Below are 13,697 nucleotides of genomic sequence, written 5' to 3'. Positions count from 1 at the left end.
GTGCAGGGGACAAAACAGATACTTGGGGGATGCCGTTTGTGAAGTTTCTGGTTAGAAGACTGACTCGCAAATGTTACACGTGCACATCTGCCTGCTAAGTAGTTTGCCAGCCATCTTTTTGTGTTATTGCGCATGTTTGTGTTGAGTATTTTGTTTGTGAGGTTGTGGCAGGGGATGGCATCAAAAGCTTTGCTTATGTCTAGTGTGATTAGGAGTGTTCTGTGTGGTGGCCTAGCTGAATTTATGCCATCAAAAACTCTCCATGTAAGGTCTGTAAGAAGGGTGTTTGTGGAGTGTAGTGGCCTAAAGCCATGTTGTGACTGGGCTAGGGGAATGTGAGGTGTGACTAGTTGTAGTTACCAGTCGTTCAGTGACTTTAGAGGGGGTGCAGAGGAGTGTGATGGGGCAGTGTGAGGAGGGTAACGTGGGGTCTTTGTTGAGTTTAGGGATAGTGATGATAATGCCACGATTCCAGATGTTGGGTATTGTTGTGTGAGTAGCTGTAGTTTGATATGTTGGTGTGTGCTTGTATGCCTTGTGGTCCAAGGTGTTTAAGATGAATGTTGCTTATGTTGTCTGGTCCACAGGCAGATGAGTGCTTAAGGCTGTTAATGATGTGCTTCGTCTGGTTCTAAGTGAAAGGTGTGTAGTCTGGGTCTGTAGGGAACTCTCTTACGTCGGATGATACGTCAGTCTTCGCGATGGGGGTTTAGATGGCTGACTTGTGATAAGTGATTGATGAGAGTGTTTGCTTGTTGTTTGTTTGAGGGTATGGTGTCTGTTGTTGTTATGGCAGCATGTGATTGTGTGGTGTTGCTGTTGGAAAGTGTGATGCTGTTTAGTGTTTTGTAGAGTTTGCTGATGTTTGTTTTGTGGTCAAGTATTTGGAGGTAATTTTTCCACTTTAGTGTTTGCTGTTCTGATATTTTAATGTTTATTTGAGTGTTGAGTTCTTGTATTTTTTGTACGGTGTCTTGTGTATGGGGTGTTGGGGAGTGTCGCAGTGTGTCCCGTTGTCTAATGAGGCCTTGAATTTCCGGTGTGAAGTTGGGGTCGTCTCTCTTTCTGTTGCCTCTAGGGATGTGTCTTTTGTCTGCGTTTTGTATAACTGTATTGAAAGTGTGCACAGCGGTGTTGATGTTTGTGATGGGTGTACTGTTTAGTGTTTCAAAATGTTGTTCTGTTCCAGTTACAAAGGCCTCCCAGTTGGCTATCTAATAATTAGTATGTGTGTGTTTGTGGCCAGCTGGAGTGATTCTGGTTTTGGCAGTGATGATTGGGAGGTGATCAGAACCTAGGGTTTTGACCACTCTCCACGATGTAGTGAGGGCTAGGTTTGGGGAGCAGAAGGTGATGTCTGGGGATGATGGGAGGAAGAGGGCATGGTGTGGGATATGGGTATGTTGCTCTAGATTGTTCAGTATGAAGAGATGATCTGTCTGGGATTGTAGTACCAGCCGTCTGTCTGTGTCAGGGTTATTGACATGCCAGGCCGACAACTTGGCATTGAAATCACCACCCAGGATGATGCTGGGTATGTTAGTGACGTGGTGTATCTGTGGAGAGTAATTGTGTGGTACTGTGGGGAACGACTGGGGGGGAATGTAAGTGTTAGCGATTGTTATGGGTGATTTGTTACCAGTGCGTATTTTAATTGATTGTACTTCTGCTGTGGTGTCATGTGGGGGGAGAAGTGACTGTGTGTGTGCACTGGTATGCTATCTGCAAAGTTGATGGATTTGTGTACCAGGGTGATGAGTCCACCGCCACAGCTGTTGGCCCGGTCTTGTTGAATGGTGGTGAAGTTATGAAATGTCGGTGTTCTCCATGCTCTGTGTAGTTTTGTTTCTTGTAAGATGGCAATGTGTATGTTCTGTTGTTTGATGAATTGTGTAAGTTCTTGTTTTTTGGTGGTTATGTCATCTATGTTTAACTGAAGGATGTTTATGTTGTGTGTGCGATGTGTGTTGGCTGCTGCAGCACGGGAGGGAGGAGGTTGTGATGGAGGTAAGGGTTGAGGTGGATTAGGATGGGTTGGAATGGGAGGAGCTGGGGAACTGGATGGTGTGGGAAGGATCGGTGGGTTTGGCCGTGGAGGTGTGAAGGAAGCAGGAGTAGGATTGGTGGGGGGGTTAGTGGGAGAGGGGAAGGAGCATAAGGAGCAGGTCCAGGTGTTTGTGTAATGTTTTCTGGATGCAAGTGTTGTGCAGGTGTAATGGGTCCAGTTCTTGCAGGAATTGCACTGAACTGAACCCTTTGTCTGTCAGCTGGACATGATAGGTTTTGAGCATGTTGGACATATGTATTTGTTGGTGGGTCCTGGATTGCTCTCAATGTCCCCGGCTAGAAGTTGTCAAGAAATGACATCTGGGGAATCATTTCTCACTGTAGAAAAAACAATGTTGTTTGTGTGTTGTGTTGGGAGATGTGGTACTTGCCCGGGCGACCGAAGCCACTGCCAGGTACTCGGGCCCCGTGAGGGGCGAGGGGTTTGGCTCCCAGGCTGTCCTCCTCTTCTCTTCGACAGCCTCTGGTGGGTAGACCCACGACGAAGACGCCAAGTACCAAGGTACTTGAAGCCCTCTCGTGTGACTTCAGAAATGGATTCCCATGGGAGATTTTTTGCTGATGATTTGGTGTTGATTGTAGAGAATGAAAGGGAGGCAGAGGAAAGATTTAGGAAGTGGAGAGATTGTATGGGCACAATTGCTTAGGAGTAAATGCAAATAAAACAAAAGTGATGGTATCTAGGGCTGGAGGAAGAGTGGTCATGTGCAATTTGCCACAAGGGCATGGAAAAAAATTCCATCTTGTGCAGTGTCTGTGATAAATGGGTGCATAAGAGAAGTAATGGTATTAGAGGTAGACTGTGAGATAATGCTGATTTCATGCGTGCGTTGTGTTGCGGAGACCAGGTGGAGATTGTCAAGCGTGAAAGGATTGAACTTGCTGGTGAGTCTCTTGAGTGTGTGGAAGAGTTTTGTTATTTGGAAGACATGTTATGTGCTGCAGGAGGGGCTGCAGCTAGCTCTGTGGCTAGAGTGAGGAGTGGTTGGAAGAAGTTCATGGAGCTGTTTCCTCTCCTGACACCGAGAGGGCTTTCCCTCCATGCTAAGGGATCTTTGTATGCAGCATATGTTAGGAGTGTAAAACTGTATGGTAGTGAGACCTAGGCAGTAAAGGAAGAGGATATTCACAGGCTTAAACATACATAAATAACAATGATTAGGTAGATGTGCAGTGCGACCCCGAGTGCAAGGCCTGGGGGGGGCTAGGTTTATGATGGAAGAGTTGAGGGGTAGGATGGGACTGGAGTGTATTGGTGTTGTGATGAGGAGAGGCAGATTGAGATGGTTTGGGCATGTGGAGAGGATGGGGCATGATAACTGGGTGCAGAAAGTGAGAAGTGTTAATGTTGGGATAGGGTTGTGAGAGGTAGACCAAGAAAGACCTGGGATGAGGTCATTGTGACCTCAGGGATGTGGGACTGAATAGGGAAGCTGCCAGAGATTGAACAGTATGGACAGCTCCATTAGGTGATCAAGGCCGACTCATGCAAACTCGTTGGAGCCTTCAAAAATGAACGAACAAATGAACTAGACTGCCATGGCCCCCCTAAAATCCTGCTGTGGCCCCATTGGGGGCCATGTCTCACAGTTTGAGAACCAGTGGCCTAGATCCAATCATACCAGGCCAGCCAGCCAGACTACCAAAATAAGCCCAGTCAGCACAGTGATATCACATGCTGTCCTTCAAAGCCACTCGTTCCACTCACTCATTCAGTCTCCTTCAATGTTTTCAATTTTTGTGACCGACATGTGTTCATATTCTACTTTTACACCCTTGTGAAAGTCTATTCTTCTTTTACACTGCTTTCATTCACTCTTTTAATCTAGTTATCTCACACAAATAACCTAGTTCTTATGTAGAATATAAGTGTTTCATCTAGGAAAGAGTAAGGCAATAACACTGCAGTTTGCTTTAAGGGTAGCAGTATCTCACTTTAATTTTTAAAAATACTGTCCGCATAATTTACAAAGACTAATACCAACATCCACAATAAATGACAGTCAACACTCCTCTGGGACTGTAAGATAGTCTCTACAGAGCTACAGTATACTAACATACTTCTGTGTGAATTCCCATGATGATTAATGAACATACAATAATGCAGCATCTCCTCAACTTCCACATTGGCTGACCTTTGCCCTTCTGGTTATTCTCCCTCACACACTCTGTACTGCAGATTGGTTACATTCTACCTCAGAGCTATCACCTGGCATACAGTTCTGACTTTTCTGGGTGGGTGACTCAAGCAAAAGATATCCCCACTGAACTCGTGTCATGTTGCCTCCTTAATCTATACGATAAATCATCATGCAACTGGGTTGTCACTTAGCATAACCATATAGCCTAGAGAGATGCGATTGCACAGTGCAGTTCAATGGACAACTGATGCAGTAAGTTATCACAAATTTTCATAGGAATCTTACTGCAGGAAAGTTGTACTTGAAGTTGTTGTTGATTAACCTAAGTCTGTTTGGCTGGGGAAACCTTCAACCACAGGTAAGCAACTGTTTCTACTGAGTCATCTCACAGATGCAGTACAGCACATACACTCTGTAAAGATCAGGCACCCCTTCATGATATACGGCACCTCACCAGGGTCAGACCAGGGTCCTTCCCATTATGAGGTGTAAGGAAATATTATGTTGTCTGGATCCAAGGCGGATACCATATTTGTTCCACCAAGGGTGCACAGTGCCACCACATACAGGCTCCTCATCAGCACCTCACTTAAAATACCAAAGACAAGTGTCCTAACCAGGAATAATATAGCCCATATCTGATCCTGGAGGAAACACCAGTCTTGAATCGACCACGGCAGCCAGCACCGCCACCATCGCCATCACGGCTGTTGCTGGACACTGCATCTGTAGAATAGTTATACAAACTTTAACAGGGAAAACCATCAAGTTATTACTAAGACTATCCAACCAATATCATCATCATTCCAACCATATTTCACATTAAAAAAATGAGTGGTTAAGATCCAGGTACAGTATATTTGGATATAATAATAAATAATAATAATAATAATAATACTGTAATAATCTATCTATCTATTGCCAGATGCCATAATATAATAATAATAATAATAATAATAATAATAATAATAATCTATCTATTTATTGCCAGATGCCATAATATAATAATAATAATAATAATAATAATAATAATAATAATAACAATAATAATATAATTAGACTGCAAATGATCACTTGTGAGGTGGAGCCAGGATACCAAAAACTTGAATGATGCTGGCCACTTTACTGTGCATCCTGCTTCACAGTTCTCCCATTCTTATGCAATCTCTTACTCCATCATTCAAGTACGAATTACAAATGAAACTAGAAAACACTCAGAGAGTGCATAACTTTGCCAATGCCATTGCCATTAGAAAGAATCTGGATCCATGGAAATATTGTGTGGAATACATAGGATCCAGATCCTTCCCAAAATTTAATCAATTGTTCCTTGACCCAAGGCCGACTCTTCCACAAAATTTTATTGAAATTCATTGAGAACTTTATGAGATACTGTGCAAGATACATAGGATCTGGATCCAGATCTGCTCCAAAATTTAATCAATTCATTCTTGGCCCATGGCCCACCCTTCCACAAAATTTTACTGAAATTTATTGTGAATTTTTGGAGATATTGTGCAGGTTACTCCAGATCCAGCTCCAGATCCGCCCCAAAATTTAATTTTTTCTTGGCCCATGGCCCACCCTTCCACAAAATTTCACTGAACTTCTGGAGATATCGTGTGGACAAACAGACAGACAAACATAGGTGAATACATGAACCCCCCCAACTTCGTTGGTGTTGGAAATTATAATTATGATGTATAGAGTAGTAAAAGTGGCAAATGACTGTAAATTCATTTACCATTTGAAACTTTAAAAAACCAGACTCCACCTCACATACAAACCTCTTGAACAATTATTCTGTTTTAATGTGCTTCATAGCTCTTATAAGTTGGAAAAACTCTGCTGACAGGCATGTTAACACAGATGCACTGTGCAACCCATATCAAGTATGTCTCCAAATATATCCAGTACATACACTATTTCATTCATCCATTTCTCTTCCCATAAATTCTTCTCCTTCCTTAAAAGCCAATTACCAAAACCAGTTCTTGCATGAAATTATTAATTTAGCAGAAAGAACACATCAATATAAATCATGTACTTAAAAGTATACTTCAACATAACTGAAAAGTTATATTACTCTACCACAGCTGCCCAAATAGCAATGTCTGGCACCCACACATTTCAACAAACAAAAACTCCTGTGATGTCAAAAATATGATAATTCCTGTGATGTCAAAAGTCACTAGTATATTTGCCTGGGTAGCAATAACACAATCCATGCAAGTAAAAAATGAACAGGAGTGTCCACTGATATCATGTGCTGTGTTCCAACAAGGGTTAATGCTGGGTAGGCCTATCTCCCATATAAGTCATCTCAGTGCCTGAAACTGACTTCTGTGATGTCATAGGCTATAGGCAATTTTTTTTTTTTTTTTTAATGATTTGCTAAGTAATACAGTACATTTATTTTTACTTATTGTGGATGGCTAGGAAAAAAAATATCAATTTTCACTTGGCACAATCACGGAATACAAAATATGGTAACACTAACTGATCCTACACAGAACTCACTTTTATTTTGATCTTCATAGTTGATCTTTAAACTACCACACCTCACTTTTTCATACAGCTACAATGACCCTATTTCGCAGCTAATATGTCCCCCAGAAGTACTGTACTGTACCGCACACCAGAATCCAAACAAAATAGCACACACAAACAATTCTTATCTAATGGGGAAGGAAAAATATAATAATTTCCTAGTGTTGTGATGTGTAGGGATAGACTGAAATGGTTTGGGCATGCTGAGAGGATGGAGGATGACAATCAAGTGTGAAGGGTGGGAAGCGTGAACGTCAAGGGAAAAATTGCAACCTGGGGTGAAGTCAAAGAGTGAGACCTCAGAATAAGGGACTGAATAAGGAGGCTGCCAAAGATGGAGCAGCATGGACAGCCGCCATTAGGTAACCAAGGCCAACGCGTGTAAGCATGTTGAAGCCTTCATAAATAATACAATAAATGATACAATATGGCAGTCTTTACTCTGGCTCTCTATAATTTTTTTTCTCCTCAAGTACATCAATAATATACAGTACAGTACTATATGACTGAAGACTTCATGATCATCAATAGACACAATAAAGTTATATTTGGCATTTTTTACTTACTACAGCAACTGATAATGTGTTCAAAACTTTGTACTGTATATCAGCCCTTACTTGCACTGAATGCACTGTGATCTCAATTTTCATAACTTTGGAAACCTTTCCACATAGTTTCCTGTGTTCAAATGAAAACTGGTAAATTAGTCATTTTATCAACTCCCATCTGTGAAAATAGAGAAGTGTCAATTTCAGTGCATATGGAATTGAGGTACTGTATTTATTTATGATCTGCACAAATTCTGTGTGTGTAAATGAGACCTGCACAAAGCAAGGAGTCATTGTATTCAGTCACCATATTCAAAAATTTCATTCCATTCCTCCCCCTGTCTTCAAATTCACCCACAGTACATTATACCATTTTCATATCCATCCTACATACATGAACATACCATCCAAGTACACTTTCATATACCCTTTAATCAACAACTCAATTTACTGTATATCTTTCACAAGTCTACATTCCTTTGCTTATCCAACCTATGCAACCCTCATACAATACCATTTACATTGCTCTCACTCTTGGCTTTGGGCTTTGCAAAGTAATACCATATCAAAGACGAACGTTTTTGTCGTAGTTTTCGTTTTCGTTTTTGAAGGCTCCTACATGCTTGCATGCGTCAGCCTTGGTCACCTAATGGCAGCTCTCCATGCTGCACGATCTATTGCAGCCTCCCTGTTCAGTCCCTTAACCTTGAGGTCACACTTAATGACCTCGTACCACATCTTTCTTGGTCGACCCATCATAACTCCACCCTCAATACTGTATTAACACTTCTCACCTTCTGCACCCAATTATCATCCCCCATCCTCTCCACATGCCCAAACCATCCCAATCTACCTCTCCTCATCACAACACAAATACTCTCCAGTCCCATCCTACCTCTCAACTCTTCCATCATAAACCCAGCCCCACCAGGCCTTGCACGCAGGGACGCACTGCACATCCACCTAATCATTGTCATTTCTGTAAGTCTGAGCCTGCGAATATCCTTCTCCTTTACTGCCCAGGTTTCACTACCATACAGCATTACACTCCTAACACATGCTGCATACAAAGACCTCTTAGCACGTAGGGATAGTCCTCTCAATGTTAGGACAAGCAACAGCTTCCTGAACTTCTTCCAACCACTTCTCATCCTAGCAACAGAGCTAGCTCCAGCGCCACTTCCAGTACACAACATGTCTCCCAAATAACAGAGGTCTTCCACACACTCAAGAGACTCACCAGCAAGTTCAACCCTTTCATGCCTGACAATCTCCACCTGCTCTCCCCGACACACCGCACACATAAAATCAGCATCATCTCGCGGTCTACCTCTGATACCACTACATCTCTTGTGCACCCATTTATCACAAACACTACACAAGATGGAATTATTTCCCACCCTATGTAAATGTGAGCATTAACAAATCTTCATGCAGTCATCTTGCAGCCTCTGCACTCAGTCCTGTACTGTATATACTTTCTTGTTACCCAACAGGATATTCTATCACCTTTGGATCAATCAATCAATCATTTCCTGTGGCACCCCATGGGATGCATAGGGTCTCAATGAACTCTCTCCACCAATATTTGTCTCTTGCCATCTCCTTCAGATCCCACCAACACTCCTCTCCTGCTTCTTTTTTCATTGTCCTCAACCAGGTTTCCCTCGGCCTACCTCTACCTCTTCTTTCTCTAGCAATCCACTCTGGCACATCCTGTATTAAACAACCTTCTTTTCTGTATATGTGCCCCAGCCACTTCCAGCAAGACAGTCTCACATATTCATTAACTGGTTCCACTCTCGTAATATCCCTTACTCTTTCATTTGTAACTCTGTCTTGCCACTTTACCCCAAGAATCCTTTTCAGTATTTTATTCTCAAATCCTAATACTTTCTGATCTGTTGCAATTGAACTGTACCATGACTCATGCCCGTAAATTAAAATGGGTCTAACCATGGACTTGCAAATTTTCACTTTAGTATGTACCGAAAGCATATTATTATTCCAAACAGATTTCAACACTCCAACAGCTCGCCAAGCCTGTCTAATCCTCTCCTCAATTTCATTGTTTAATGATCCATTAGATGATACAATCGTTCCCAGATATTTAAAGTTTTCTACATTCTTCACCACATTATTCCCAATTACACAATCGATTTGGTTCTCCACGTTCATATTAATAATTTCAGTCTTTCCACAATTTATTACCAATCCCACTTTTTCTCCCTCCACCAGACAATCAAGCACCCTCTGCATCTCGTAAATACTTCCGCAAATCAGTACAATATCATCAGCATAGTCCAAATCCATCAGCTTCTTATTTTCTTTCCAGTTAATTCCTGCACCTGTTCTCCTTACAACCTTTTTCATAACATAATCTATAACCAAAACAAACAACAATGGCGAAAGAACTCCTCCTTGAATCACTCCTGACCTAACTTGAAATGGATCACTCAAGAACCACCCACCATTACCTTACAAAAAGTACCTTCATGCAGGCTTCTAATAATATTTACAAACTTTTCTGGTATACCATAAAATCTCATAATTTTCAACATAGCTCCACGTGAAACACTATCAAACGCCTTTTCAAAATCCACAAAACACATACTAAGTGGCATTTTCATCTCATTAGCTTGTTGCATTAGATGCCTTACAATAAAAATCTGATCATTACAACCTCGACCTTTGGATTTAAAAAAAAAAACTTGAGTAACTTCACTGTATTAGATTAAGTGGTAGGAAACTCATACTGATAACAGCTCTAGTGTGATGCAAGTGAGCTTCTGTAGTATACTGTATTGCTTTCTACTAAAGCCCAGGACGCAGGACACAAAAGTATCAAAGTGCCCATTACTGTGATATTCTTTTACTGTTCACAATGAAATGTGGGTGGTACACAGTGGTGACCATCATCCATTCACTAGATGTAGTGCTTTCTACTTCTTCCTTCAACTTGTTCTATCTCTGAGTCTGACCACCTCTCTTCCTATTCCTCTCTTTCCTTCCTGTCAGTCTTTATTCTTGTTCTTTCCACTTCAATTAGTTCCACAATGACAAGACTAATGGTTTCCTGTATCCCACAGAAACCTTTACAATCCTGGATGGTAACCAGATAAAGCAGTGATGTGAAGCCTGTTATGGTGCACCCGCTAACTGGAAAAAGTGATACAATGCTGCATCCACCCAGGAACCAAACTCCACACATTTCCCTGCTCCTCAGTGTGGTGAAGTGCCATCAACCACATCAGAATATTGACTGAATGCACATGATGGCCCTGTAAGGGTGGTAGCTCACCTGCAATTGATAAGCCTGCTTGGCCAGACAGACTATGGCTGCACAACAACAACTATGAAATGGATTGTGCTAACTTGTATGTTTCAACCTTATTAACTTGTTGGCAGCTCTTCATGCTGCATAATCTTTAGCAACATCATTGCTCAGTCTCTAAATGTTGATCATTTTATAAAACCTCATTCCAGGACTTCTTTGATCTATTCTTAGAGCAATAGTCTCCTAATTCACTCCTAGGAATTTTCTTCCAACTAATGTCCGTCATTAATGTCAAGCCAACCTCAATCTCCCCTATACATCACATCATCAATACATTCAGTTCCCACCAAGCCCCTCAGCTGTTTATTCACAATACTATACTGCCATTTGCAGCTCTTGTCATTGTGAGGAACACTATACATCCATCAAAATATCCTCATCTCTGTACATTCAAATCTATTATCTCATCCTCCTTTACAAACCAAGTTTCACGACCATAAAACATCACGCTTCTCACCCATGTGGCACAGAATTTTCCCTTAGTATGAATCCACTCATGTCAAGATAGGTAACAGCTCTCTAAATTCTTCCCATCCACCTCAAACCAAACTCTAGAGTTAGCAGCAGCTACACTGCAGCATACATCACATCACCAAAATCCCGGAATTCCTATGCACACTCCAATGATATCTGCCAAGTCTGTTTTAACAAAACTTGTCCTCTCTGTATACCCACAAAGAATTAAGTCAAGCAATTACAGGCAGTAGAAATGGGATTAATGGGGAATGTCTGAAGAGTGAAATTTATATAATAAGAAATAATGTAATATGTGGTCTGTTGGCAGGTGAAGAATGTGTGCTTTGAAGGCATGATCCTATGGAGAGAACGTAAACAGGGTAGTGGTGGCGACTGTTGTAGCTTGAGGCTCATCTGGACATCAACCCAGTGGACTGCAGTCTGAAGGTGCCACTCTCCTGAGGTCCACTCTTCTCCTTTCAGGGGTCAGGAATGGGTTTGAGGTACAAGTTGTATAACTAGGCAGTGGAGCTGTCTGTTTATTTTGGTATCACCACTTGAAGGCATCACTTTCCAGCACCCCATAGGGTGATGAATGGGATATATGTGAGTTAGCTTGTGGGTGAGAGCAGACATGGGAGTCAAAAAGGTAAATGGATATGGTAAATGAGTAAGACAACAAGGTATGAAGCTTAACCCTTCCATGGCCATGAGTCCGGAATTTTATGTGCACCCCTGGCTGACGCCAGGGACATTTTCTGAAGTTTCAAAAATTGATTTTTTTTTTTTCCTTGCCATATTGAAGAGGAAGTTCCGACATACCTGGCAGTGCAAATTTTAGCTTCCTTGACCCATCCTGTGGTGTGCAATCGAATGCAGAAGTTGTGTAAATTTATGGTCCATCTATTTTATGAAAAGCGTTTAGGTGTTGTCCCTCTTGTGGAGTACCCGTCCCACAGTGTCGTCATACTTTGTACTGGGCAACTTAATCGGATTAGAGAAAAGGCGTAAATGACAACTCTCCCTCCCAGCACACCACTCTCTCTCTCTCTCTCTCTCTCTCTGCATATAGAAATTGCATTTTTTGTAAATTTCTTTCTATAAAGTCTATACAGTTTTATGAATCATTAAAATCTGAGGAAAAGCCTCCTGACTGACTGACTTTCTCTCTCTAACATTATTTTTTATTATGACTGTGATTTTCTCCTTGAAGTATGATGTTTAATTTGTCGTTTATAATTTCAGTTTATTTTCCACACCACTTCTGAGGTTGAGAAAAAGCCTCCTGAATATCTTGTTGCATTCCTATTCAATTTCCACCACATTCCCTCCCTCCCTCCCTCCATCTTGCCTTTTCTCCCTTATCTCCGGCCTCTCCAACCTCCCTCCCTCGCTGTCTGCCTATCCCCCTTATCTCCATTCCCTTTCCTCTTTCTGTTACTGTCTGTCTGTCAACATTATGTTTTTCTTATGAATGTGATACTTTCCTTAAAGTACGATGTTTTATTTGTTCTTTATAATTTTGACTTTTTTTTCCACACCACCTTTGAGGTAAAAGTCAAGGTGCATTTCTTTTTTATAAAGGTTTTCCCCAGGAGGCCTAATCAACAGCTTTTGAGGGAACAATTAGAGGTCCTCTGTTTGCCTTCTCTTCTAAAAAAATGTTCTTTTTCTCTACTGTGGAGCACACGAGAGCGAGTAGCAGGAGTAAGAGCATCCATCTCAGATGGCGGCTAGAGTGGGAATGACCTGGATTAACACGGTCACTCTACCCTTACAAGCATGGCAATGTTGGAAAGCAACACTGCCAAGTGTTGTGGTATTCATTAAAAGTCATTGTTATTATTAGAAAAAAAGGGGCATTTATAACATTATACAGTATAGCCTTATCAGAGAATTAAATATATATATACTGTAAATAGACTTCATTTGGAAGTAGTAAATAGCTGACATGAGACAGGGAGGTGTACATGTTTGGCAGGGAGGTGACCAAGGAAATTCCCAAGAGGGACAACGCCTAAACGCGCTTCATAAAATAAACAGACCATAGACAGCTGATACTAGTCACATGTAGGTATTGTACTGTAGTGATGCAACTTTCTTCTTCTTTTTTTTTTTTTTACCAAAAAAACATTGTCAGTGGTGCTGAAAAGGTGTGAAATAACTATATATGTGTATTTTGAAGTTTTTCAGCACATAATATGCAAGGTTTGAATGTAAGAAATTATATTATAAATTTATTTTGCATTTTTCTGTGTTTATTATGGTAGCATTGACATTTTTGTAGTCTGGGTGGTGGAGTTTGTTGGAAAAGGGAGATGAAAGTGTATGTTTTCTGACCTAAATGAGATACACGTCATTCCTTGCGTGTAAAGGCTGGAGAGCGAAGGTTGAAATGCAAGACGACCTGCCATTCGCACCTCGCACGAGGTGATTGGCAGAGAGGGAAGGGAGGCCTTTCCACCCACGAATGTATCACGTGAACATGGAAAATGTTCCTGTTATGCTTGTAAAAGGCAAAGAATATGTAAAATGAATCAAAACAGTACAACAAACCTGAGCAAATAGGTAAAAATACCAAACAAAAATTAATTTTTC

At 41.3% G+C, this 13,697-nt stretch overlaps 1 protein-coding gene across 2 annotated transcripts in view; it reads right to left on the bottom strand.

Annotated features, from left to right (window-relative positions):
• Positions 1-13,697, bottom strand: part of LOC145412590 (uncharacterized) — a 73,532-nt gene that overhangs the window by 39,931 nt on the left and 19,904 nt on the right. For both annotated transcript variants that reach the window (XM_080282498.1, XM_080282499.1), the window contains exon 2: positions 4,826-4,934. In XM_080282498.1, coding sequence (XP_080138624.1) covers positions 4,826-4,934 — 109 coding nt within the window. The remainder of the gene's footprint in view (positions 1-4,825; positions 4,935-13,697) is intronic.

Source organism: Coenobita brevimanus, chromosome 93 (assembly GCF_032717465.1).
Source record: "Coenobita brevimanus isolate Jiangsu-jjx chromosome 93, ASM3271746v2, whole genome shotgun sequence".
Taxonomy (NCBI): domain Eukaryota; kingdom Metazoa; phylum Arthropoda; class Malacostraca; order Decapoda; family Coenobitidae; genus Coenobita; species Coenobita brevimanus.
The sequence above is the reverse complement of the archived record's forward strand: the minus strand, read 5'-3'. Positions and strand labels throughout refer to the sequence as shown.